Raw genomic sequence first — 26,513 nt, 5'->3', positions numbered from 1 at the left:
ATATCGCATTGGGCTCACAAGGTACCTCATCAGTCGCGAGGCGGCTGTGAAGAAACGGTGAAGCATAACCGACTTCTTAAGCCTTACACTTCGTAGTCATTAAACACACTCAATTGACAATCTTCACCCCATCGACTACCACACGTACACATCTAAGACCAATCCCCATCCTGAAGATCCTCCAACTTCTGTCCCGCTTTGATCTGCTCCTGCACCTCCTTCATAGTCCAATGTCTATACTTATGCCCCTTCGGAAAATTCGTATTCACCAACGGAACCCGTCCCCCACTGACAACATGCGTCAACGCCTCAGCAAACTTCTCATAAGCATACGCCTCCGGATCATGCGACCAAACCCACTTCGGATATCGCGACCTGATCAGCGCCGGATTCTTCATGATCGCGTCCCAGTCCGTGTGCTGCTTGAGCTGCTGGTTCACAAAGCCCATTTTCTGCCCACAGCTAACGCGCTGGAAGCGTAGTTTGTTGTACACTTTTGTAGCATTGGCGGCTTGGGCTTTCCCTGCGAGTTGGAGGCACGTTGCGAGGGTCACGCCGTCTTCTATGGCTTGTGTTGCACCGTTGCCGGATGTGGGGAGGAATGCGTGCGCTGCGTCGCCGAGCTGGACGACGTGGCCGCCGGGGGATGTCCATTGCTCGTGGGGATCGCGGAATTTGAGCTGCCAGTTCACGACGGAGCCTTTGGGGGCGGTGCGGATCAGGGCTGCGATTGCGGGATGGACAGCGTCGTTCTTTTCCATCTCGGTGATGACTTCTGCTGGGTCGATGTCTGGGATCCAGGACTCGCTGGCAGATTCAGCGTGCTAGCGTTCTGTTAGTGGTTTGTTGGGAATTGGGAAGAGTTGGCTTACTGAGTGGATGAAGCTCCAGAACGCGAGATCGTGGGTTAAGCACATCATGTTGTGAGAACCATTTCTGCAAATGTCAGTACATCCTCGTTCATCGGCTGCAGAAAACTCACCCAAGCCAGAATTGCCAGATTGGCTTATCTTCAGGCTTAAAGTTCCACATCTCTCGGACCGTGGGATCCTTGAGCGCATGCTCGACAGGATAGCCCGCACGATAAATCGCCTTTCCACTCGTCGTCAGCTGATCCGGCATGCCAGGAACAATAGTCATGCTCTTGGTCCTCAAGCCATCAGCTGCAACAACGATATCAGCCGTTCTCTTCTCCCCATTCTCGAGAACAACACCCCCAGCATGACCTTCAACATCCTCCCAGTACTCAACGACCTTGCATCCCCATTCAACATAAATACCCACGCGCTCCGCTTGTTTCAAGAACGCGCGGTACAGTTTGATACGTGAGTGGGCATTGACAGAGGGGAACCCGCGACGACCTGGCAAATGCTCTGGGTCATTGAACATAGGCGGTGCAGGGCCCCAAATGCGCTCGCCAGTCTGTCTATAGTAAGACATGTCGACGTCGTACTGGTTCTCCTCAATCTCATAGCCCATATCAGGCCAATGACGCAGAAGAAGAATTGCACTGGGCTGGATTTGAACATTATCGCCTGTCCAGACCGGACTGGGACTGCGGTCGATAATGCGAACGTTGTGTCCTTTGCGCCAACATTCAAGGGCGCAGGTAATGCCGCCTAGACCAGCGCCTGCGATGAGGACGTTGATACCGGTGGAGGGGTAGCGGAAGACTTGGAGGTCGATGCCTCGCTTGATGGAGTCATCGAGCTTTTCTTGGGAAAAGGTTGGATATTCTTGATGATCACCATTGAGAGTGCCGTTTGGCTTCTTATCGATGATGGGATGAGTGCCGTTTGTCTGTGTGTTTTTCATGATTGCCAATTGAATTGAGTTTACAGAGAGAATATTGGGGTGAATCTGTCTGGAATAACTGCGAGAAGGTGATCTTCTTGTGAGATTATGTGACGAGTCCTCTATTTAGCCAAGTAGACCGGCGATGCTTGGTGTTCTTGGCATTCTATTGTCAAGGACGCCACAATCTTGGGCTGTGTGTGTACAACTCCAATCCCCGAAATGGATCCCGAGGACATCCCCATACAGTTTCAGTTACTTCGCTGTCTCAATCAAGTCTCTTGGCAATTGACCGGCCTACGGATGTCAAAGTGGTCCGACTTGGCTCTCCGTGTAAGCCAATATAGACACTCCGACTCTATGACACCATGACTGTGCTTATTATTCTCAAGGTATGATATCTAATGAGAAATTAGATAGATAATGCGATGTACGGCGAGAATTCGTTGTTCGTTTCGGGGTCCGAATCCCAATTTGGCTACGTCTTTGTGTCTGTGCAGCGGCCGTGGCGCCGGAACTCCGTTGTTGTCGACGCCATGGATCGATCCGTGCCGTAACGGTATATTATCTACGCATCTTTCTTCACGGGTGCCGAGCCCCGGGTGCTCTGTTTGTAGACTGGTCTCTTGCAAAAAGGCGCGCCGCTGATGTAGTGAAAAGTAGGTGGTCTTAGAATGTCAATCCTTTGCGCGAGAGGATCAGGCACCGAGGCTGTAGAGACAGTCGACTGAAGAGATGTCGTAATAACTCTCAAATATTTAATCCATTCAAATGCTTTTCTTTTGTCTTTATGGCTACTCTATCTGCCTCGTGTCCGGCAGAACTTCTCATGTAGACTCGATTCCTGGCGTGTCCGCAATCTTGTAGACGTACTTCACCGCACTAGCCTTTCCTTTCTTCAAGTCTACCAGTCCCTTCTCTATCCCCTCCAATCCCCAGGCACAACCTCTTGCGGATGCGCCTTTAGCCAGCCGTCCTGAAGCCCCCTACCGAAATACGTCGAAAACCCCCGAGCGAATTCCTTTAGATCTTCATGTACACTAGCAACCGTAGTGACCGACTTCTTAATGGTCTTTGGGATATCAGAATAGCTTTGTGCAGGAATAATGAGAGTGATCTTCCCAATCTCCTGGTCAAGAACATCGCAAATGGTCTGGTAGGATCCCATCTCAGATACAGCATCAAATGCGTACTCTAGCTTTTGGCCGCTCAGGTTGGCCTTGATCTTTTGCGCGACAGCCTCGTGTCCCTTTCTGTAGTCAATGACTATGTCTCCCTTGGACCCATCAATCATTCTCTCGACGTGCTCTTGCGCACGGCCAGCGATGCAAATGAGTGGATGGATATTAGACTTCTTTGCCAATTGAACTGCGTAGGATCCAACCGCTGATGAAGCGCCCCAGATCACAAGAGGTATCTTTTGATCGTCGGAGACTGGATGCCTCGGGTAGGGGAGATCGAGCTTTGCGTAGAGGGCACAAGCTGCGGTGAATGCAGCGAAGGGTATGGCAGCGCCCTCTACAATTACAACGTCAGCCAACAGCATCCGTAGAAGCACATAATACTGTCTGCTTACCTTGGAAAGTAGTTTGTTCCGGTAGATGAATGGTGGTGTATGCCCAGCTTACACCATACTCAGCGTAACTCCCGCCAGGCTGCTTCCCCTCGTGCATAGCCGCGACGCGATCACCGATTTTGAAGTCAGACACTCCCTCTCCAACCTCATAGACAGTTCCAGAGTGATCATCGCCCTGGTTCATGGTCGCCTTGCTTCCCCAGTACTCAGGTCGCTTCCTTCAGAGTGTCAGCATGGTTATGAATGAGGCCGAGGGTGCTCACCAATCCTTGGGGTTACTACCAGCGTACTCAATCTTGACGACAACTTGTCCAGGCCCCGCTTTCGGAATCGGGCTGTCAATGATATGGACTCTTGGTCCGCGCGATACAATGGCTTCTTTCATCGTGCTGGCCGCTCTGATCTGTGATGAGAGTGCCTGAGGTCGATTCACCGAAAGGCGATTGCGCAAATGGGAAAACATTGCGATGGGATAATTCACCATTCATCTTTGTCAATCCAAATGACGGTAAACTAAGCGTCAAGGCCAACAGTGAAGCCTCATTCATGTCATCGCATTGCATCGCGTTGTGTTGCACGACTTACACGGTCGGAGCTTGAGGGCCTAAAATCCGAACAGCGAAAGTCAACAGCGAGAGGCCGAAAGAGGCGTAGCTTCACAGTGTCCGAGAAGCGGGTTTAGTGCCGAGGCGCGAGAATGATGCAGCCAATGATTTTGACGTGAAACGTCTCACGGCATTTACGAGCTTATTTCTAGGTCAGGCTGCTTATGCTTTAATTCCCGTCGCGGGTAAATACAGATGATATCTGATGCACTCTGGTCGTAGTGTCTGCCGTCTTATCTATCATTCTTTAGTGGGATTGCTTAGCTAGAGAATTTGCAGAAGCGCGAGGTCAGTGCCTCTGTTGTCGTTTTCTGAGGACTACTGATACTTTATTGCGTCAAAATAAATGATTTATCTCATAATCTAGCTAGGAAGACGGCAAACATCATTTTTACGGGTCACATCTAGTGTGCTGTGATGTGTTCTGATTCATGTTGTTTTGATGCCAGCTACCCTACAGCCCCATCTTGATCATCTAAGACAGCAGTGTTCCTCCCGTAGTCTCAACAACACTACCAGATGTATTCTTGTTCTTCATCAAGTACAAATACGCCTCCACAACATCCTCAACCTTTCCAATCTCACCCGTCGTCATTCTTCCCTTCAAGTGCCCAGTTACATTATCCCAATACCCCATCTCCTTGACATAACTCCAGATCTCAGTGTCTGTTGGGCCCTGCGCAACAGCATTGACGCGAATCGGCGCAAGATCAACAGCTAAACCACGGATCATGCCGCGAAGGCCAGACAGGTAAGAATACATGATGGACCAATCCTTGGAGACATGCTCTGTTGCACCACCAGTAGCGACGGTGAATGATGAAGATCCGCTTTCGTCGAGGTGCTTGCGGAGTTGCTGCGCGACAACAAGTGGTGCGAAGAAGCGCACGGTGCCAGCTTGACGAATTGCATCGAGAGTGAAATCCTCCAGTTTCCCAACTGCGAGCTTATCGCCAGCCGTGAAGACGACGTGGTCTAGCTTGCCAGACTTGGCGACCTCGGCGAAGAGGTTCTCAACCTCAGAGGTGAGTGTGTCAGGCGAACCCAAGTTGCAGGGAAAACCATGAAGTTGAGCCTTGGCAGATTGGTTGTTCTCTTTGAGACGCTCAATGGCGCTGGAGATCTTTGTCTGGGAAGATGAGGAGATGAACACAGACGAGGCGCCATTTTGGATCGCTGCTTCTGCGACGCCAAAGCCAATTCCTGAAGAACCGCCGATGACGAGGACGCGAGATCCTGCCAGCTTGGAGACGTATTTTCCGAGTGAAGCCATTCTGATGTGTATGCTTGAGAGAATGAGGTGCAAGATGAGGATGAGGGGAGAAGGTGAAGAGGAGAGGAGTTGTTCGCTAAGCAACGTAGATACGGCTTTTATGTTGGGGTGGTATGGGAGAAGCAAACATGGCTTACATGGCTTGAGCTAAGGCCTATTGTAATGTTGTTAGTCCCCGCGCCCCCAGCCATGGCACTGTTTGATCGACCAACCGCTTAGAATGACCCCTCATAATGACAGAATGTTCAGTGAATCGTGGAGAGGGAAATGTCTTGGAGTCCGGGACTGTTCCTTGCCGATTTTGTGTCTGTGTAACTTGATGCGTGCCTGATGAGTGCCCCGCTATATGCACGACGGCCAACATTTCCCGCGGCTGTGTTGAAAAGCGAGGCCGAAACAGGGATCAAATGCCTCCCTCTTATATGAGTACGGCGGTGGAAAAAAAGAAAAACACAATGGGTTCAAGAGAAGAAACAAAAAGTAGTTAGCTTGGAACCGTTAGATTCGGCACATGTGCAAGGACTCTGTGACTAAGCCACTATACAATTTGTCAAGTACCTTGATGATTATGATGGATGCATCATATAGTCTAGCCTTATCAGGTACATAACAGTCTTGGTAAGAGAGGGCACAGGTACATCTGCCGCAGGATGTTTCCTCACTTGGACAGCACTGAGGAAACAACAGATCCTCACGTCAGATGCTGTCCCAATCCAGTAACCCTGACGCCTGGCGTTATGTAGAGCGGGTAGAAATCAAGGCCTGGACCGGATATCTGCCTGAGTACTTGTGCATCAGAATCTTGATTTGTCTCACGATATTCATGCTGTTATCCCGCTGAAACGTAAGACATGATCAGCATTCCGTCAGGTATGCTTCGGCTTCCGAATTCCAGGCACGCATGCACCCGCAGCTGCCAACCAATCCTATAACAGAGAGTTTGGATACTGTATCAATGCCGGATGTAACTGTAAAAGCACGGAAGGATATTGCTGAAAGTGTAGCTACTCATATTGTGCTATGCTGTATCACATGATACAGAATCACATGGTATATCAAGTGACCAAGGAAAAGGCACAATTAGAAGCAATTTATTACAGCTGTGATAGTGCAAAGGGATACACCAATGAAATAGGCAAAGGACGTTGTGGCGCCACGCAGAGCTCGGGGTTCGGGCTGTTAGAGGGCCGGCATTAACTTAGTTCATGTTGCACCTGATGACGACAGTGAGGCTTAAGGGCTTACTGAATATACCCTCACCAAAAACATCTACGCGTGTACCATTAATGAGAACATGATCAGTTAAATTGCAGTTGTAGTCATAGTAGATGATAGTTGCAGTGCGTCTAGCAAGCTGCTGAGCTACATACCTAATGACCTCCTTGGAACACCAAAGGAATGACGTAAATCAAACAATTCAGACTTATATATACAGTTTGCGATGCAAAGAACCAAAATTTTCACATCAGCTCGCCTTGACATTTCTTGATCTTCTGGATAATTCCCTGCAGTTCCTCCCTCATATTCCTCACAGCAACAACATGCCAATTCAACCCGCCATCATCCCCTCCAGCAAAAGAATCAAATGTCTCCATGACCTTCTCCGCCTTTCTCAGCTCTCTCAGAACAACAGTCCTCTGCAGTGTAGCTTGATCCTCATCATCGAGATCCAGCATCCCAAGCTGGATCTTCATAGGTCGTAGCTCGACTCCGTCGGCGTGATACCGTGCTGTGACTGCAACCCTGTACCAGAATATGACTTTTGATAAGATTGCGCTGTGTAGCATTGCGATATGGGGATTGCGTGCGCAGTGGCATTTGAGGAGGGGAATGAGGTTTGTGAGAGCGGCTTTGTTGACGGACAGGACTGTGTCGATGGATGGTGTTGAAAAGGTTTGTTTTTGGGGAATGGGAGAGGATTTGCAGATGCTTTGGTCGGTGTTAGTGTTGCATTGCAGCGATCTCAACACCTTGAGAGCAAGGGCCTCGCAATCGTGAGAGTGCATGGCTGTTGGCTCCGGCGCTTTGATCGACAATATCGGCCCAGTCGATAAACTCAAATCAGGTGATACCATACCGCTCGACTGAGATGCAGTAGTATCCGACACAAAGCCCAGCGACTTCCACGGATCAACCCAAGATATACCGTTCCCATCGTCAAAGTCAACGGTGACGTCGACACTGCGCGACGCCCAACTATCCAGCATCTCAAGATCGCCAGCCGAGTATGTACTGTAATCGTCCCACGCATTCGTAAACTGCGTCGTAAGACTACTACTGCTACTATCCTGAGCACTCTGCCTCTGTCGCGCCCGCTTTCCATGTCGTCGCGAAGCGCTGTAGCAGCACTCCTTCGCCTGCCCGTTGTCCTCGCAGCGCTCGCAGGGGTGAGTCCTGCTGCAGCGGACCTTGGCTGTCGTACAAGCGTCGCAAGCGAGGCGCAGCCGGACGGGCTTTGCGGATCGAGTCTCGGACATGGTTTCTGTTAAAGATTTGCGAGGTGCTTGGCTTTGTTGGTTTGGGGGGTCTTGAGTTTGCTTGTTTGATACATATATGAAGCAAACTGTGGTTGCCTTTTCTCTTTTAGCCAAGGGGTGATTTGGGAGCCGCGTGAGTGGGAGGGTTGGGAGATAGACGCCATCTGTGGTCTAGTCTAAGCCCGTCATGTCGGCGTGGTAGGACGGTAAGCGGCTGGCTGACAGCCCTTTTGCCTATTACAAAGGATATATGACCATTATACTATCTATGCTGACCAGTAGTATTATTAGAAAGCTCTTTTAGGATCCTCCCCTACAGCATTCACTTCCACAAGTCCTAAATTACCAGCTGTCTCGATCCTCCAGGATTTAATTCTCCGAGGACTGCTGTTTCACATTCAAATAGAACAGTAACGTGTCACCGGTATAAATCTTGTATAAACATTACGATATCACTCAACGTAGGCTTTAGAGTCAAAATGAACCGGGAGTCACTCCGGTCCCGGCTGTCAGCCATATGAGATACGCCTTCAACGGGAAAGCGCGTATGCAGGACTTCCAATAAAAAAGGTACCGGCCGGCGGCAGCGGAGTCCGGACATCTTCAGGACTCCATCTTACTCCGGACCTCGGCCGCCTAGATACCTACCCGTCTGCCACCAATCGGAATGGAAATCAGCTGCATAAGACTTAGATGAGACATGATAGATCTGCTTTGGTAAAGGATAAAAGAAACTTGCGGATCAGCGGAGAATCACTGGCTACAGTGCCAAGATATTGGTTCTACAGAAAATACGAGCAAACCGACGAGTCCCTGATTCAGGGACTGTTTCGTTGGAGTCTTCTAGTGAAATGAGGTCACGTTCCGCCAGAATCAAGCCCATTTTTATCGTGGAAAAAAAGCCATACCTGAAATGCGGTTTCACAACGTAGATACGGCACAAGGGAAGCAATCAGCAGTAACTGGTTTGACGTGCTTGATTACGCCATGTAAGCTGTGCAACCGCCCAAGAATAAGAACAAGATAAGGGGACTTTGCAATCAGGTCCCAGCGACAGATAATGGGCCTCAATTGAGAAGATGGTGTACTTGCGAGGTCCGATCAGTAGTTTTGTAACGGAGCTTCGGGGTAAGATGGGAATAAAAATCTTACAGAGACATTTGAGGCGACCCTGATTGAAGATAATAGTATTACGTGCTCGTTGATCGATGTTTGCTGACATCAGAGGCGTTTGTGCAAACCCCCAAAATGTCGTCCAACCACAATAATCGCTGGAATCTTCTGTCGCTGAGATCTCAAACCTCTTCCCCATTTTGCTGCGGCTCACTCAGCCTTGTCTTATCACGTAACATGCATGATGCGGAGACGCGTGCCGATCCCAACGCCGTCAGCAATGACATTTTCCCTCCCTCGTCAGCAACCACGACATAATCTAATTACCTGTTTTAGCCATGCAGTTTTCTATTCTCGCTGCTGTAATCGCAGCGACGATCGGAAAATACTCCGATGCCGTGCGCTCTGAAATACCTGCTACACGATCGTTCTTCTACGTCGGCGGGCGGTACGACGATGACGGTGACGGTGGCCATGTCTTTCGGGACCAGATGTATGTTGAGAAACTCGCCCCCGTGAAGGGACCTTGGAAAGACACGCCTATCGTTATGATTCACGGTATGGCGCAGACAGGCACAGTACGTTCAGTCTCCGTGAATTTTCGGAAGCCGTGTTGACTTTTCGCCACGTTTAGAATTTCCTGAATAAGCCCGACGGCGGAGTCGGTTGGGCCTCGAGGTTTATTGAGCAGGGCTATGAGGTGTACATTGTTGATCAGACCTTTCGGGGGAGATCTGCTTGGATGCCTGGACAAGGCGCTGCTAAGCTCAGCACTCTTTCAGCCGAGGCTGTAGAGGTTGCGTTTACCGATTCGAGGACGCATATGCTCTGGCCTCAGGCTGTGAACCATACCCAATGGCCTGGCTCTGGGGTTCGGGGTGATCCAGTGTTTGACGCGTTTTACAGCTCGAATGTGGAGTTTGTTGACAATACGACCTATCAGCAGACTTCTGTTCAGGCAGCTGGTGCAGCCTTATTGGACAGGATTGGGAAACCGGTTGTTCTTCTGGGACATAGTCAGGGAAGCTTTATGCCTACGTTGATCGCTGACATGAGGCCAAAGCTTACGAAGAGTATTGTTCTGCTGGAAGCTGCTGGGCCGCCGTTCAAAGATGAAATATTCAAGTTTGGTGGAGAGTTTCCTAGGCCATGGGGTCTGTGGGATGTTCCCATCACGTATGACCCTCCTGTGAAGGACCCGAAGAAGGACCTTGTTCAAAAGGTTCATGCTCAGAAGGATAGTTTATCTACGGAGTGTATACTTCAGGCAGATGAACCTGCGCCCCGAAAGTTGGTCAACCTGGTGGACATTCCTGTTCTTATTGTCACAGGCGAGGCATCGTATCATATGCCGTATGAGTACTGCACTGCTGCGTATTATCGACAGGCGGGATGTTTGAAGACGGACCATATTGAGTTGGGAACTATTGGTATCCATGGGAATGGGCATATGCTTTTCATGGAGAAGAACAGTGATGAGATACATGGTGTTATCGAGAAGTGGATACGTAAAAGTTAGGTTCAGAATATCATCACAAGCTTTCGATTCTGACGAGTCACAATATTTCTATCAAATCTGTGTGAACTCTGTGGTTTATTCATTGGTTTCAGTCAACATCTAGCTTTCTCAGATTCACGATGTCCAGTCAACACCAACGTAAAGTTACGATACCTGAACCCTCAGCATCACGCTGCGGAGCAAAACTCTATCAAAGACTTAATTCGACCTACCCTAATAAAATCTGTTCCCTTTCCAATTCCGTAGAAAGTCTTTCCACCCATACCTCGCATCCAGTTTCTCTCTACTTTCAACCATATCCATCGTAAAGATGTCTCACGCAGGGTCATCCTCTAGTGCCCTCACCAGGGGACGCAACAAGCCCTGCGAAATGGAACGACTGTTTAGCCGAGAATCTCGGTATACCATCTGGCGGAAACTTTGGTTGTGGCTTGCTGAAAGCCAGAAGCAGCTTGGGATCGTCTACCTCGTCCCCATCCCTGATACCCGGCCTCAAGAGTTCACAAAAGAGAGAATCATCGACGACCAAGGTCTTGAACAGCTGCGGCGCTGTTGTGTTGTCTTGAGCCACCAAGTCAATAGTATGCAAATGCGCAACCCGATCGCCGATCATTTATTGGTATGTGGCGCCCGTTGTTCTTACGTTGAACCTTCGATCTAACTTTAGTTTTAGGATATTAGGGCTGTAAGGTCGATGAAGCGTAGCCGTGGGTGATAACTAATATTCGATGTAGCACTTTCATTTCGTCACTGAGTTAGACGCCCCTCGATCAAAGCACTGGCTGAACGTTGGCGTCACCCACGAGTACATCCTTGAAAACACGGAGCAGATCCTCATGGCTAGTGCCCTGGATATCATGAACACCAAAATCTCGATGCTTCTCTATCGTCTTCGAAATTTTGCCACGGATCACAGGTCTGCACAGTGCCTGATATATAAGCCAGACTCCGACATAGATACCTACGTTACAACAATCGGAGGGAGGGGTGAGTAAACTATCAACTGTTCTTCTCTGACAGGACCTGACACATTTCTAGTTGCTCTCTGGGCTATGATGCTTGGTAGAATGCTGTGGTGTCTTCAGAGACTTCGATGCAATGTTGGATCGGCTGGATCTCAGCCAATTACTGAATGTGAAAAGAAGAACATTGACTTTTTTGACAAGCTATCTATGCTGGAGCAGTAAGATTTCTCCACCGTTTCAGCTTTTCATTCTAATCTGTTCCAGCTTTGAGGGCGACGAGTCAAAGTGCGAAAAGCTAGATGAGCTCCTTCGCCAAAAGATGCGGTTCGAAAAATGCCACGCGGTAAGCAAATGAGTCTCCTTGACTGTTGTTGTCTCAACTAACTCGTTCCCAGAAAGACTATTTCAGATAGTGAGGATAGAGCCCACTGTTGTTGCTTCATATACTAACATCTGATTTAGCCGGTCTGACACCAACGGATTTTTGGGGAGCCTATGCTATAAACTAGGGGACGTTGCTCTTCAAGTTGTTGAAGAACTGGATCATTTCGACTCTACTGATCAGATGGTCGAGAAAAAGGCCAGGAACGATGGGTCGCCTGTCACTGTGAGTTTTCCATATGTGGGAGAATAAGCACTTCGCTGACCAAGTTAAAAGGCGGAAGATCCAAAGTTCAGACAGTCACCGGTCCTTGGTATTGCAGCAAGAACGCTCATGGAAGTAGCACTTACTTTCAAGGATCCCAGAGTGTCTAAGACTTATGGAGAGGTAAAACAGCAAATATCTCTGTTCTACATATATACTAACTTGCATTAGGTCGAATACCTCATGGCACGGCTGTTCAAGCACGCTGCACGGGTCGTCAGGGTACTCCAAAGCATCGTTGAGGGTCTTTACTACAATGACCAGGGCGCCAACTATATCATATTTATCAACACGCCATTCATGATGAACACCCCTCTCATCAGTAGACTCACCCTCCGTGGCGAGAATCGAATGATGTAAAGTGCTCGCCTACACATGAAAAATAAGATGCTAACAGTTTCAGTGTTATGTCGCTTTTGAGAAACACTGGCATGCTGGTAATGAATCAGCCACCACAACTTCGAACGCCAAACTTTCTCAACGCACTCATGCATCACGAAATCTTCAACAGACATAGTATCGACGTTCGAAATTCTGTCCTGTCGGTTCGGGAGGTCACGCATGCTAGAACAATAGTTGAAAGAATCTGTGGGGGGAACGGGTATCATTGACTGGAGACTGCAGCCCTACTTGGCGTATATTCGAGAGATGACTGCTGGAGAGAGGCGCCTGCAGGCACCTCCGACGATTCAGACTGCCCAGGGTCACTAGGTATTACAGTTTTCTAATGGCTGGCAATAAGCCTGTGGGAGCTAGGCATTTCTGAAGCTATTGATTTGTTAAGATTTGTATTGAACGCGGGATTGGGGCGTTTTCATGTGTCTTGGAGTTTCGTGGAGTATGCGGAGTATGCGGCCGATGATTCACTGTGCTGCATAAATCCCGTTGGAATAAGGAGCATAGCTTTAGTCTACCTAGCACATGTGCTTTCGTGCGTTGTTAAATTGGTGACGTAATTTTTATTTGTTTCTGCATCCTTGATGCTTCATTTTCTTATCCACCTCCGTCCCTCTTCAACTTCTCCTCTCAACAACACATGGGGAACCAGTAACTCAACAACAGAAGTCTTTCAATACTTCGATCTATGATCGATTGAGCCTGAGAGATAGTCGCCATCCTTCCCCTTGCCTTAAACTTCATTCAAAGCCTTGCGGCGTCGATATCTTACACCTTTCCTTCCTCGGTAGGAGAATGTCAAGAGAATTTCAGCCCATCATCACTAACACCCTCTCCAGTTTACAACACGATTCACACACTTTCATCTGCGACGGTATAGCTAGCTTTCATCGGCTCGATTTCTTGCCATATTCTACCTGTGACCTTTGTTGGTTACTTGGCCATCAGTCGCGACAGTCATCGATTGCTTCGAGTTGGAACATCATATGCACCATTGAGCTTAACGCTCTTCTCTCGTCATTCGAACATCCAACCCGACGTGGATTCTTGTGTCAATTCCATACTTACGCGAAGAAGAGAAGGTTTGATGATCGCCAAGCTTCATAGCATCTCGTGCTAACTTGAGTCTGCTCGCAGCTCTACAGTTTACTCAGCCGCCAAGACATCATCTGCCCTCCGCTCGAGCCTCTACTTTCTACTGTTAGGGATACAACTTGGGAGTGACTGCTCAAAAGTAGCATAGGAAATGATCGTCATAACTGGCTGAAGCAATTACTTGGCCTTCAGAACTTGATCAACCACGATGGCAGGCAACGCACCGGGGCCACCAGTCATGGAAGAGGCAAACCCTACCGTAAGACTGAAAGGCAAAGACGGTGAGTATGGTGAGACTCTGGAGTATGACACCTTCCAATCTCGAGGTGGGAATCCGGAAGACCTTGTGGACGAAGAACGATGGCTTGACTTTCCAGCACATGTTCGTTCCCCCTTGAAAAGGTCTAGGATGAAGGAATCCGATAGAGACACTTCTTTAACACCCACTGAAATATCTGGGATGAGAATCATCTGGAACCCAGAACCAGTCTCTGGTCTTGGAAATAACAACTTTCTGAGAGTAGATACTGGTCGAAAGATGACTGAGACACATCTGGCGGTTAAGTTAGCTGCCAGAGCTTGTTATCATACCAAGATCCTCCGCTGCGAGATGAAAGAATGGCTGGGCATCGGTAGTGGTACCCTGCTCGCAACGGACAAAAAGGTCAGCGCTGTATATGTAGGGATATCAGCACATAACTTTCACGCTATCTTCATGATGAAGTCGAGTACTCAACACTTGGCTGATGGCTTTACTCCATATGGCGTCTCAAGGCAGCAATATTTTACGGACTCATTGAGTTTGGACAACACGGAATTTGTCGATTTGGTATTTGGGCCAGGGTATCCGATAAATGGCCACGAGATCAACTGGACCGAGAACATGCTGATCCCAGGCAACATCTCATATGTCAAACGAGCACTCCATGATCACCTAGATGATGGTGAGAAGACTAGGTTTCTACAGCTATTGAGGCGAGAGCATCACGTCTTTATGGCTGGGAATGGCCCAGCAGGTGTTGCTAAGACTCTACCGTCCAATGAAGAACTAGGCCGAAAGCCCTTGATTTGTCGTGCTATTCAAGGTGGAAAGGACTACAACACGCTACATTTCACCCTGGAGTGGCCTCCAATGGCATTGCTGGAGATTCCCGAAGACATGGTCAGCCAGATGCAAAGCTTTCTCAACAACTATCCTTCTGACAATGTGCCTCTGAACATTGCCCTGGCCGCGACAATTATCTATTTCGATATCGAAGAAACATGCGATAACGAATTGGAGGGCTTTCTAGATTCCTTTCCTAAGAAGCCAGCTCTTGTGCCAAGAGTCTCCCTGGCGGCTTTTATCATATACTTTCCGCACATGTTAAGGTTTGTAGAAACACACCATTTGACGTCGTTCCTTCATCCGTTCCGGTTCGCCAACTACTATAAATCCCACTGCGGTCCCCTCGAAGTCACTGCCAGTCGCGATCACCTCAATCCAGTCTCAATGCGCTTGTGCTATCACGAGATCCGTTCTCGTCATCCGCAAGTTCTCGCGGACTCAAGGTTCACTTTGATTCCTGCATCTATGCCAGGGTCTACTATGGTATTTCCTGAAGACTGTACTCATGCTCAGAGACCATCACCAGACCTGTTCGCGATTTGTTGTCTGAATGACGTGCGAACGTTGGGAGTTCCAAGTTACTCATATGAATCAGATTCCTCTCTTCGGTGTGTAGGAGCACCCAAATGGCTCTTCACAAAGGCGGTTCGGCAATCTGATAACAATTGCTTGTCACTCACTGGCCATCCTACAATCGCCTATTGGAATACTACCACTCCTCAGACTATCAAAGCTCTTACCGGCTCGGCAAGGACAATCGGCCCTGTTTTCCCTGATATCGGGTCGGATTACTACAACACGGAGACCACAGTGTCTTGCGCGAAGCGGTGGTTCAGCGATGAGACTTACTACACTCAGAACTTCCAGTTTTGTCTCGATAATCCAGAGCGTGAACGAAAGAACATGGCAGCCCGGGCGGACGAGCTCATCAGGATTGCGGATCGCTTGGGCATTCCACCCACTGAAAGAAGGACTAGCCATCAGACCATGTTGCTTGAGTGGGATGGTATGGAAGAACATTTAAAGTCGCTTCGCGAAGAGGGAAAACTGAAGCGACTAGCTGCGCCGGAGTATTCTACACCTCCAGCAAAGCGAGCACAGCCTGTCGAGCCAACCTTGAGCTCGGACATCAAAGCGGAGATGCTTCAAACTATCAAAGGCCTTGCAGCTGCGTCCTGCGACTGGGACAACCTGCTAAAGGATCTTCAGACTCCGGCTCCAACGGTGAAAGCGATTCAAGAGTCATTCTCATGTGTGCGGTTGTTCGTATCGGAGTTGGAGAAGATCCTGCCGGAGGAGAATGATGGCAATGGGGAGGGAGATCTGAACCATGTCCTTCGACTAGTGTTTCGAGCCGAGGGAATTTTCGGGTCGGGAGTAGAAGCAATGGACTACGAGTCAAAATGGGGACAACATCGCCACAGGCTTTCCCAAATGTTTGGACAGCCAATTGGGAAGGCTATGGAAACTGCTTTCAGGCTTCGGAACACCCCTGACGCGTTTGGACTCATTCTTCCCCAGATTCAGGTGTTGAGAGAATCTGCTTTGATCAAAGACCAAGTCGAGGCCTTCAAGAAGATCGAGGCACTACTGGGACAGCCACTGACAGACATCGACGTTGAGACAACTTTGGGGGACAGCGAGGCACTACAATGAACGACGACTCGACTTTGAAGAACTCAAACTTGACTTCTAGGGATAGATATTCAACTAGTTCAGAATGGAGATGGCATCTGAAAAGGATTACAAATTGCCGAGGAAAGGTTTGATGAGAGATGATGGGCTGGAGCCTAGAAGGATTACAAGATAAAACGATAGCTCCTTGAAAATTGACTTCAGCTTAAGAATACCATGAAACTTGGCAACATTCATTTTGGAACTCTGTAATAATTCTTTGTCTTTTGCTTGTATTATGTAGTCTACTCTGTATCGCCTCTATTCTAACCGATAATCCCTTGCTCGATTTTATGTCTATGCTCTATTACATCTTATACAGTCCAGCTGACAAGTGCTTATCTATCGCGATTCCATCTGGCTCTCCTCATCTGAAGGACTGTCATGTCCATGATTATGCAAAACACCTTTACCTTGAGGCTCTTCTTCGTCGTCAACGTCTGCAAGATACATCCACCAAAAGTATACACCGCAGCATAAGCTACCTCCAAGGATATTTCCAAAGAGAGCTGGTATCATTCCTGTGAAACTATTAGCAAATTCACTCGAGATAATGTGGCTGTTATCTTACCCTTCCAGATATATAGCCCAACAGTCAAGCCAGGTGTACCCATCCAAATACCCAAAGGCATGAAGAACATATTGGCAACAACATGGTCGAAACCCAAAGCCACAAAGGCAAAGATGGGAATCCACATCCCAACTACCTTCGACGTCAAATCCTTTGCTTGTACACCAAGGAAACATGCCAGGCAAACGAGCCAGTTGCAGCCAATGGCACGAAGGAAGATCTGGTGGGCTTCGGGTGTTATTTGCTTCTTTGTAGTGAAGGCGATGATTTCTTCGCGATACATATCTGCGTCAAAAATGCCGCCGTCTGTGAATGATAGGGTCAGAAGGTGACATGTAAGTAATTTTTGATGTGGCCACTTACAGCCCACGATGATGGCCATGACAAAGAGACAGCCACCTAGATTGCCGAAGAAACACAGTAACCAGTGGAGTAACATCCTCCATATCGATAATCTTCCATTAAGAACAGCAACAAAGGTGAACTAAAAAATCCATTAGACACAGTGCTTCCTAAGGCTTGATACATGAGTCAACCCACCAGATTCGTCGATGTGAATAGGTCAGCTCCAGTCAATATCACGGTAACCAAGCCCAAAGGAAAGACGATAGCTCCGATGAGTTTGATCAGACCAGGTGCATTTTCTTGATACCATGGTGCCGTCAAGGCCGTTAATGAAACCGCACATCCAAAAGCCAGGATGCATCCACCAGAGATACCAGACAGCAACACCTTATCCGGCCTCGATCTTCCCTTCTTCACACCAGCTCGACATATAAGTTCCGCCGTCTCAGCAGGCGTATAAGCCAAAGGACTCGCAAGATCGATAGTCATCTTGGCCATTTCAGCGACTCTCAAAGCAAACAAATATTCACACTTACCAAAAGAACCCTTCAATTTCCTCGGCGGGACTCTCCCCGTTCTTATCCTCGCCTGCGGTGAAAAATTCCCATCTTGGTCTCGGCATCCTTTCACACTCTAAACCGCCCCGTTCCCACCATCCCGAGCAATGTCGAGAAAACTCCGTACGCAATCCACTGTACTAGCTTCCAAAGCCAAGAGTCTAGACTAGTTCAAGGAGCATCCTTATCTCTGGGATGTTTCCCGATGCGGATATGGTGGCTTGCGGTGCAAAGTCGGGATACGACACACCTGCAGATGAGGCTCAGCGGCATCTTTTTTAGTTCTTCTTGACTCCTTCCAGTCGTGAAAAAAATCGAAGAGTTGAAAATGCGAGTGATACAGAGAAATTGGGCCTTTGGGGATGGATTAAGCTTGTTTCCCCATTTCGGTAATGCATCCCGCACTTTGCTCCACCGCTGATCCAGGCAGAGGTAATTTATGCTTAATAGCTCATAGATAAGAAACCCGTGGAGTCGTAACTTGTTTTGTTAGTCTTGGCCCGGTCGAGTGGATAAGCTTGTGACAGGACGGACATGTCATTTGAGAATTTGATTCATAGCGGAGCCTCATCGGAGGAGTGTACGAATATTATGACGCTATTACTGGTCCTCTTGGGCAGCTATCGCTTGGCACTAATGAACTCAACCCGGGAGAACGGGAGTGGTGAGTCGGGCGATATCGGCATTTGAACCGGTTTCTGGATTGTTTTTTAGATGACGCTTAAGCTAACAGAGATTTCAGAGTGCAGATCTTGAATTGCGACATTTGAATTTTCCCCGATTCTCCTTTTGTCATTTCACCGCGTATCGTCACAGCAGCACTACTTCCTACGAAGATGATGGGCACTCCTCTCTCAACCCTTGTCCTTCCGTCTATCCGCAAATCCGCAACAATCTCATGATAAGCTTATTGATCTTGCGGGGTCCCCGCGGGGTCCTTCTATCCGCATCTTTCTTGACTCTGACCTTGTCTTGTGCGCCGGTGCGGCTTCTGCGGCATCATCAGTTGCGGGTTGCGGCGATTCCTCTCCGCACTAGAGGCAAATTCGTGATGTCTTCATATTATCGTCTCATCAAGCACGAATTCTTGAGTATCTCATGATCCCAGGTTTCTGATCCGTTCTTCCGGAACTGGATTTGACTGTTGATTCTTGGAAGTCAGATTCTATACCGGGTCAAAGGCCCCACTTCACAATGGAATCACTTCGCCGGGCACGTGAGTCAGGCGTTGATTGGTAGCTCTATGTCAGTCTATATATCTTTTGGTGTCCTAGAGGCTACAGTTGGTGACTATCCAACTGTTTAGTACAATGCAAGCGTCACTTTGTTGGACTCGCCGACCTTTGGCTGCATGTCGACTTAGCCTCTGAATCTTGCTAAAACTATCCCTTTCACCAAAATCAGCCTTGTTTCACTGGCCCAGAAGTTCCAGACATCAGCCTAGCCGCAAACGGAACGGGCCAGGCAAAGGTGTCTGTAGGGTCGTCGATGACCTCCCCTGTCGTAACGACATCGATGACCGCAACGGCAGTATAGCCTCCGATAGCGGTGAACACATGCCACCTGGCAGTTTTTAGCTTGACTCATAATCATGAAACTGGATACCTTACCATCCATGAAGTTCCAGAAGAAATGCAAAGGGCAGACCAACTGCATGTCTCGCACTCGTCAAATACCGGCAAGCGAATTCGTCGATGAGCCAAACTATATATCCAAAGCCGAAGAACCCTATCATAATCAGCCCCGTTCAATGGGTAGACGCTCTTTTGTGTTACATACCAAGTCCGAGAATAGCCATGTTCTGAAACTTCTTCCTGATAACCGGATCCTTAACCTGCTGAGGAATAACCTTCAGCACGCGAGTGGCAATGACATAAATGCCAAAGCCAAACGTAGTTGCGTGTAAAAGGAACTCATCCATGACCATATGAGTGACCATGACAATCGTGAACAATATTGAAAGAACGATCCCAATGATTCGAGTCTTTTGAGGACTGGCTTTGAAGCTAAGAAGACGATAGATGAGGGGTGTGGTGAGAAGATGCATTGACAGTTCATCAGCTAGCAATTGTTAGGCCTTCCCTCACTGAAGTAGAAGTATACTTACACATTTGCGTATGATACTTCAAGGTCATGTGATATCCAGCTGAACATATCCCCACGCCTATTAGTCCACAGTATGAGGCCAAGCGTGGCCCAGTCGGGAATTTAGGCGATGTCAACAAGCCATAGAGTCCATATGCCACTAGTAACAGAGTCAATTGCAGATCCCAGCCCATGGTAACGTCACTTACCATATGTGAAACTGCTAAGAGTATTTATAAACTCAGCGATGTACCGTGTGATAACATAATCCTAAGACGACACGTTAACTCATCCCATTCAAGGGAGACCATTGCGGTATTTACCTCTTCACAAAAGCTACAAAAGTTAGTAAATTTTCTTAGTTCTAGTTGACCCAAAAGCTTACTTTAAATAAGAGGTCTGAGGACCCCAAAAAGGTGCTGCCATTGCCGATCAATTGCGTAAATTCTAATGTTTTGTTCTCACATGCGTCGAGGCACTGAATGGCTTTTGGAGACAAGAATTAAGGCGGTGAAGTGTTGCAGAATAGACTCGAAGATGCCTCGGAACGAACGGGATGACGTGTATATGGAAAAAGTCTAAGGATCTGAAATGCCCGCGGGCTGCGATGTTTCACATTGCGGGACTTTGAGTTCAATAGTTATTTCCGGTGATAAGAAATTCGAGTTGTCTTATTGGATATCAATGACAGCCACTTTAGTGTAATATGCGTGCACTTTGTCGTGGCTTGGCATTCACATGGGATATTGAACTCAAATCTTCTTGTTTCAGTGAAAGAGTTTATTACGGTTACAGCTTGATTAGTAATTATCGTGATGGCCGATCGTATCGCGATAGTGTCTCATTCCGTGTGGAGTTCATCCTTGCGAGGTGCAGCCATTCGCAAGTCGTCTGACTCAGCCCTAGCGATGCTGCTCAAGAGAAGACCATTTATCATGAGCAGTCGCCTCTACAATCAATCTTTTCGATATCCTGTTTCTTTGCCTTGCCCCATTGCCTTGCCAGTATTTAAAAGTGCCTAACTGAACATAAATACGGCAAAAATGTCTATCTCATTGCTCAAAAGGTATCTACCGATATCACTGGCACTCCTTCTCTTCTACGGCAGCGCCTCGCGATTTACCCATGGCGCAACATCAACAGCATCTTTCTATCAATATCAAAATGATCGAAGTCCCGATAATGGGTCAACTCTTTCCCGTGTCATCCCTGTCTTCGATGTTATCGTTGGAACTGCCATTCTACAGCAAGGACTGTCACGCAAAGTTGCAACTTGCTTTGTGGCATCGACCATCACCAGTGTAGCTGTTCAGCGTTATTTGGCGGGATTGGATTGTCAAGGGGACTTTCTACAGGGTATTTGGGCGACTGCTGCAGCTATTGCGACTCTGGTATGAAATTTGTACTATAACAGCTGTCTGGAGCTCTTCATCCATTCGAGGTCAAGCTACATCGGTTATAAGGGTTGAATGGGTCTTCATAACACTAGTAAGGCAGCTTGACTAGTTTTGGAATCGTACATGAGATTGTAAACCTGGGAACCCGAAGCTCTCGCTGTGATTGTGCACCCGGAGAATCGTAAATTTGCAGTTACCATTATCTCTTGCCAGGAAGCTTGTGTAAATTTGAAGGTAGGCCCCAGGAGTCTACAGACTGTGAAGTGAGTGATAATTTCTCTTTCATTTCGATTCAGTTTCATTCAAAGGGCGTGACAAGCATGGTATCATCGGCTTAAGCCTGTAGATCTTGTGTTTGACAAGAAGGGCGCAGATCGTAACCGAGCTACCGAGGTCGGCGTTAGCTCATTACCCTGTTTGGGATAGCTTATCTTATCTTTACTGGACCACCTATGCAAGAGAACCATTGTCTTTCAACAACCGTTAGTTTGTAACAGCAACATCGCATTTCACTTTTTTAGCGGTCTTTCATTAAAATACTGTCTCCCCAATAATTCAATGTGGTCTAGGCTCACATCACGTCCCTTCCTTCGGGCGTCGCAAGTCAGGCGATACTTGCCAACAAAACAAGCCAGATATCTATCAACGCCATCGAATTATCGGGTTGTTGAGCATACTATTGATTGCAGTCATTCAAGAGAATATCTCGCTGAGACGGCAAATGGCAATGAAGACATACCAAAGCTCGCTGTGAAGCAATACGTCCCCCACGACAGCCCCAATCCTCAACCTGGTGATGTGACCATTATCGGTGCTCATGCAAATGGTTTTCCAAAGGTAACGAAGCTATATGATCTAAGTGGAGAATTCTAGCTGACTTGCCTGTCAGGAACTATATGAGCCGCTATGGGATGAGTTGTATGACCGAGCAAGACAACAAGATCTCAGGATACGATCGATATGGATCGCAGATGTATGGAATCAAGGTCAATCAGGGGCTATCAACGAGAGAGTGCTCGGAAATGATCGTGAGTACAATTCTTATCGTTGACCATCGCCATAACTCACACATCACAGTCAGTTGGTTTGACCACGCAAGAGATCTGATGACGCTCATCAACCAGCACCAACGAGACATTCCTCATCCTATCGTTGGCATTGGTCATAGTATGGGTGGAACTCAGCTGTGAGTAGTTATCACCAACACCGTGACACTTGGGGAATCCTCTAACTGAAGAAAGGGCACAGCTAGCACTCTGGCACCCTCGGCTCTTGGACTCGTTAGTACTTATTGACCCCATCATCCAAATTCCAAACCCAAGCATTTCCCTAGCCGGTCTTTCTACAAAGAGGCGAGATATCTGGCCATCAAGAGAAGATGCTGTTGCAAGATTCAAGAAGAGCAAGTTCTTCCAGTCTTGGGATCCTCGTGTTCTTGACCTTTGGATAGAACATGGGCTTCGAGATGTTCCGACTGAGCTTTATCCGAAAGAAGGGGGTTCAAGTCCAGGTGAGCGAGTTACGCTCACGACATCAAAGCATCAAGAGCTCTTCAGCTTCGTTCGACCGACATATTTAGCAAGAGACTGGGAACATTTCAACGATCAAGACCCAGAACAGAATAAAGACTGCCCTGAGTACCCATTTCATCGCCCAGAGCCACCAAAGATATTTCGCCACTTACCCGAGCTTCGACCAAGTACTTTATTCGTCTTCGGAAAGCAATCAGAGTTTTCATCACCTGAGCGACGACAGGAGAAAATGCTAGCGACAGGCACCGGAGTTGGGGGCAGCGGAGGCGCAGCTGCTGGTAGAGTTCAAGAGGAGACTCTTGACTGTGGCCATTTGATAACCATGGAGAAGGTTTCCGAGTGCGCAGATGTCATCTCTTCATTCGTCGGGAAAGAAATTAGACACTGGCGTGATCAGCAGGAATCTTTCAAGAGGTACCGTAAAAGCATGCTGAGACGACAACAAATTACGATCGATGAACAGTGGGAGGACAAGGTTAAGCTTGGTGATAAATACTTAAAGTCATAGAAGCCCTCGTGCTAAACCAATCTTGGTAACACGACTTAACTCAATAGACACTTGGTAGAGCAAAAATGCAATAGATGTGATTTATGATGCAAAAAGGGGAATAATGCAAAAAATATACCTTGATGAGACTGGGACTCGAACCCAGGAGGATTGCTCCACCAGGAAATTGGTGTTAAGGTTAACCTTAACCTGGCGCCATAACCAACTCGGCCATCTCACTGATGCTATTGGATGAAAGGCGAGCAGCCAATTAGGATTTATACCCGCCAAACAATGAGGCTCCCACAAACCTAGAGCCTCAGATTGTTCACACCAACTGAGCCTTTGCCACGTTACGTCTAGTAACAGAGTGAAGGGGAATCTGATCCTTACTCCGGTACCCTCTGTGCTTAGTTTTGGTGAAGTAAGCGGGGCTGTGCAAGCCGTCCCATCAACTTATGACTCGTCAATTATCCTTTATAGGCACCAACCAATCACAACTATGATTTAAGAAAGTAACTTACTTGCTACCCTCACAGCCAGTCAATATCCTATCTCTATTTGCTTTACCCACAGATGCTTCGACGTTGCTTTGCCAGTGACTCATGATCGTGGCTTCTATACCATGTGAGAGGCTTAACCAGAACTCTCAATACAAAGGCATCATGACGCTCGTGATCTTGAGGTGAAGTTGTATAAGAGAACGGACTTCCACATCCCTGGTGTTCTCGTTTCCTCTCTTTTAAAACAAAGCGGACTGGCTCTTGTACTTCTTGAGTCCTTATCGTGTTCTTCCAAATAGTATTGTCTTATTGGCTTAGTTTCTTATACTCTGGCACCGTCGATCGCAGCGTGCACATATCGAAGAAACTTTCCAAGTTGACCTATCATATTGATTCGTGACATGTCCGTTCGGCCTCTCATTCGACATGTAGTAGTTTGTTCACGAACTCAACCACTTTGCTTCCCAATGCCGCCTCTTAGATACCATCAGGGCACAGGGCACAGTTGTAAAACTCAGATCCCCTTCGTCTATAAATTTTCCCTCTCCGTGCCCTTCATCTCCCCTGAAACTTCTCCTTAGCATCACACACATTTTCCAAGATTACTGCCAGCAAAGATTCTCTTGACATTTCTCTTTCGATCCCAGCCTTGCTGTTATCTTTCAAATCGTGTGCATCGCTTACTGAAGTCTTGGACCATCTGCTTCTTGACTTCTCTTTTACTTTATCTGTCTCTGGGCACCAGGCTCATCGCTTTCACGGTCTACTACTCTTCATCACCTCATTAAACTTTGCAGCTCTGCCCTTTACATCCTGTTACAATGTCTAGCACAACTATCACCACCAACAACTCAGCTGGGGTTACCGAGGATTTTAGCGTCAGTTCTGATCTACCACTCCAACTGACATCCTCTTTACGACAAAACACTGCTTCCATCACACCATCTGTGTTTACGTCAGCATCTTCTGTCTCTGAATCATCTCAGACATCTGTTACACCATCTGAACAAGGAGACACTGACGCAGCATCTGGAAGCAACACCATCTTTGGCATTTCTTTTCCCTCTCCTCCTCCCAACACTCCAGCCGAGAACTGTGGTGACATCTCTGTTTCAAGCAAACCATCACCTAAATCTGGCTGGACAGGAGAATACTCTGATCCTGGTACCCCCGTCAATGGGGCGTCTAAGCTTGATTGGACAGGGGAATACTCTAAATCTGATCCTGGTACCCCTATCACCAGCATGTCTAAACTTGGCTGGACAGGAGAGTACTCTACCTCTGGTGTCGAGCCTGAATATTTGATGGCAAGACTCAGCACTGTGGCAAACAAGTCAGAGGCTGAGCCTGATAAAGCCCAGAATGAAGACGAGGAGAAGTCTTCTGGGGAGAGCTCCGGGACCAAAAGGGATACCACTGCTTCCATTGTCAGAGACATCAATTCTGAGGAAGAAGAGGTAGCCAAGTTGGCACGTCAGGCTGTCTGGCGTGTGACTCCCCGCTCAGTTATGGAATCTCTTGACATTAAGCAAGTCAAGTCTGGCGTGGTCACGATCACCAACTCGGTAGCCCAGCCTCAATCTGCTGTTCTATGCAACATTGAGGATGAATCAGTTCCCGAAGCTAGAGAGACAGTAGTATCATTTCCTACTGAGGCAAAGTCCACAAAAGATGCCGAAATTGTCAAGGGAGGAAAGACTGGCACCATGGGTTGCATGGCTTCTTGCATGCGTGCCTTCAAGATGGGTAGCAGGTCCAAACCCCAGGTACCAGTCAACCAACCCAAACATGCCACTCTCTTACCAGGAAAGTCTTGTCTCAAGCCAACTTCTTCTCTGTCCGGCACAGTTCTTGATAGAACCGAGGAAGACAGTCCTATTCAGCCTGTCCCAGCACCCAAGACCCCAAAAGGCGCAAAGGTGACTTTCGATCTAGACGAGGCAGCCGAGGGTGACGAGTCCAAGCCCAGGCCCAGGCCCAAGCGCAAGTCTAGGTCTCATTTCAACTTCAACATTGTGCCACAGCTCTTTAGCAAAAATGGCAATGAGGACATACAAGACAGTTCTGATGAGGAAGAAATCGATGATCCAGATTCACCATTTGCAGCACAAGACTTGGAAATCCAACGCCGTCTTGCAAGAGCTGACGTTCACCGCGGCGCAAATGAACGCACCTCCATCATCCGAGGCGCGCTGGACTTTCTCTTGGTTGTCTGTGATAGAGTCGACACTGTTGCTGCTGATCGCATCAGCGACCTCTTGAACAAGACTGGGGATAGGTGTCTTGGGAGCTATACTGGTGAAGAAAAGGATCACGTGAATCCTCATCAATATGCGAATAAAGTTGATAAGAGACTGTACCGTTCCAAGGAGACGGCTATGTCTTATTTGAGAAGACGACAGCCTCGCAATATTATTCGCCATGGAACTCCTATTGCGAGGGACTGGCCGCAACTCCATTATTAATGGATACTCTTTTTTCTGGTTGAATATTGGACACTTGTTGTTTAGAGTTGCTTTTAAGTTAAATGAACGGAGTTGGGGTGATTTGAAGCATATGGGATGATTGATTATACATGATAGCGACACCTCAGATGATGAAAGAGGCTGCAATAACATAGATACCCACCATTGATGAAAAGTCATTTTTTGCTTCTTGCTCATAATTTTCTGATCTTCATGAGACCTCAGTGACATGTTTAATAAGTCCTCTGTGCTGACTTAAGCTATGTCACAAGTCTCAGCTTCTAGCTCACGTTCGATTCAGTAAGTGATTTGACATATTGTGGTCTAGAA

The 26,513-nt window shown here is 47.8% G+C and overlaps 11 protein-coding genes, besides 1 other annotated feature; 5 read left to right on the top strand and 6 right to left on the bottom strand.

The window, feature by feature from the left end:
- Positions 1-152: 152 nt before the first annotated feature.
- fsr3 (fusarubin cluster-monooxygenase) lies at positions 153-1,815 on the bottom strand (the record flags this gene model as incomplete). XM_023572781.1 has 3 exons in its annotated part: positions 153-824; positions 873-936; positions 983-1,815. The coding sequence occupies 3 exons, from the start codon at positions 1,813-1,815 to the stop codon at positions 153-155; spliced, it is 1,569 nt and encodes a 522-aa protein (XP_023426841.1).
- An 898-nt stretch (positions 1,816-2,713) lies between these two features.
- On the bottom strand, positions 2,714-3,833 carry fsr4 (fusarubin cluster-oxidoreductase; the record flags this gene model as incomplete). XM_023572780.1 has 3 exons in its annotated part: positions 2,714-3,312; positions 3,371-3,588; positions 3,634-3,833. 3 exons carry the CDS (start codon positions 3,831-3,833, stop codon positions 2,714-2,716), a joined length of 1,017 nt encoding a protein of 338 aa, XP_023426840.1.
- Positions 3,834-4,450: 617 nt separating this feature from the next.
- fsr5 (fusarubin cluster-dehydrogenase) lies at positions 4,451-5,248 on the bottom strand (the record flags this gene model as incomplete). Its single annotated transcript, XM_023572779.1, has 1 exon — positions 4,451-5,248. The coding sequence occupies one exon, from the start codon at positions 5,246-5,248 to the stop codon at positions 4,451-4,453; it is 798 nt and encodes a 265-aa protein (XP_023427127.1).
- Positions 5,249-6,708: 1,460 nt separating this feature from the next.
- On the bottom strand, positions 6,709-7,725 carry fsr6 (fusarubin cluster-transcription factor; the record flags this gene model as incomplete). The annotated part of the gene is made up of 1 exon (XM_023572778.1): positions 6,709-7,725. The coding sequence occupies one exon, from the start codon at positions 7,723-7,725 to the stop codon at positions 6,709-6,711; it is 1,017 nt and encodes a 338-aa protein (XP_023426839.1).
- Positions 7,726-9,176: 1,451 nt separating this feature from the next.
- On the top strand, positions 9,177-10,357 carry FFUJ_03990 (fusarubin cluster-esterase; the record flags this gene model as incomplete). XM_023572777.1 has 2 exons in its annotated part: positions 9,177-9,416; positions 9,473-10,357. The coding sequence occupies 2 exons, from the start codon at positions 9,177-9,179 to the stop codon at positions 10,355-10,357; spliced, it is 1,125 nt and encodes a 374-aa protein (XP_023426838.1).
- A 310-nt stretch (positions 10,358-10,667) lies between these two features.
- Positions 10,668-12,679, top strand: FFUJ_03991 (probable adenylosuccinate lyase; the record flags this gene model as incomplete). XM_023572776.1 has 11 exons in its annotated part: positions 10,668-10,976; positions 11,031-11,042; positions 11,092-11,344; positions 11,396-11,540; positions 11,587-11,665; positions 11,718-11,734; positions 11,785-11,929; positions 11,981-12,091; positions 12,140-12,324; positions 12,372-12,492; positions 12,545-12,679. 11 exons carry the CDS (start codon positions 10,668-10,670, stop codon positions 12,677-12,679), a joined length of 1,512 nt encoding a protein of 503 aa, XP_023427199.1.
- Positions 12,680-13,667: 988 nt separating this feature from the next.
- Positions 13,668-16,223, top strand: FFUJ_03992 (uncharacterized protein; the record flags this gene model as incomplete). Its single annotated transcript, XM_023572775.1, has 1 exon — positions 13,668-16,223. One exon carries the CDS (start codon positions 13,668-13,670, stop codon positions 16,221-16,223), a length of 2,556 nt encoding a protein of 851 aa, XP_023426837.1.
- Positions 16,224-16,583: 360 nt separating this feature from the next.
- FFUJ_03993 (related to formate transport protein) lies at positions 16,584-17,646 on the bottom strand (the record flags this gene model as incomplete). XM_023572773.1 has 4 exons in its annotated part: positions 16,584-16,762; positions 16,813-17,118; positions 17,176-17,296; positions 17,353-17,646. 4 exons carry the CDS (start codon positions 17,644-17,646, stop codon positions 16,584-16,586), a joined length of 900 nt encoding a protein of 299 aa, XP_023426836.1.
- A 1,468-nt stretch (positions 17,647-19,114) lies between these two features.
- Positions 19,115-20,225, bottom strand: FFUJ_03994 (related to YPC1-Alkaline Ceramidase; the record flags this gene model as incomplete). XM_023572772.1 has 7 exons in its annotated part: positions 19,115-19,277; positions 19,325-19,442; positions 19,494-19,775; positions 19,822-19,959; positions 20,009-20,069; positions 20,123-20,135; positions 20,185-20,225. 7 exons carry the CDS (start codon positions 20,223-20,225, stop codon positions 19,115-19,117), a joined length of 816 nt encoding a protein of 271 aa, XP_023427198.1.
- Positions 20,226-20,842: 617 nt separating this feature from the next.
- FFUJ_03995 (related to host-specific AK-toxin Akt2) lies at positions 20,843-23,236 on the top strand (the record flags this gene model as incomplete). XM_023572771.1 has 5 exons in its annotated part: positions 20,843-21,190; positions 21,941-22,033; positions 22,086-22,224; positions 22,274-22,382; positions 22,438-23,236. 5 exons carry the CDS (start codon positions 20,843-20,845, stop codon positions 23,234-23,236), a joined length of 1,488 nt encoding a protein of 495 aa, XP_023426835.1.
- Positions 23,237-23,356: 120 nt separating this feature from the next.
- Positions 23,357-23,456, bottom strand: a tRNA (tRNA-Leu).
- A 1,083-nt stretch (positions 23,457-24,539) lies between these two features.
- FFUJ_03996 (uncharacterized protein) lies at positions 24,540-26,183 on the top strand (the record flags this gene model as incomplete). The annotated part of the gene is made up of 1 exon (XM_023572770.1): positions 24,540-26,183. The coding sequence occupies one exon, from the start codon at positions 24,540-24,542 to the stop codon at positions 26,181-26,183; it is 1,644 nt and encodes a 547-aa protein (XP_023427197.1).
- Between the last annotated feature and the right edge of the window lie 330 nt (positions 26,184-26,513).

Source organism: Fusarium fujikuroi, chromosome FFUJ_chr02, assembly GCF_900079805.1.
Source record: "Fusarium fujikuroi IMI 58289 draft genome, chromosome FFUJ_chr02".
Classification (NCBI taxonomy): Eukaryota; Fungi; Ascomycota; class Sordariomycetes; order Hypocreales; family Nectriaceae; genus Fusarium; species Fusarium fujikuroi.
The sequence above is the reverse complement of the archived record's forward strand: the minus strand, read 5'-3'. Positions and strand labels throughout refer to the sequence as shown.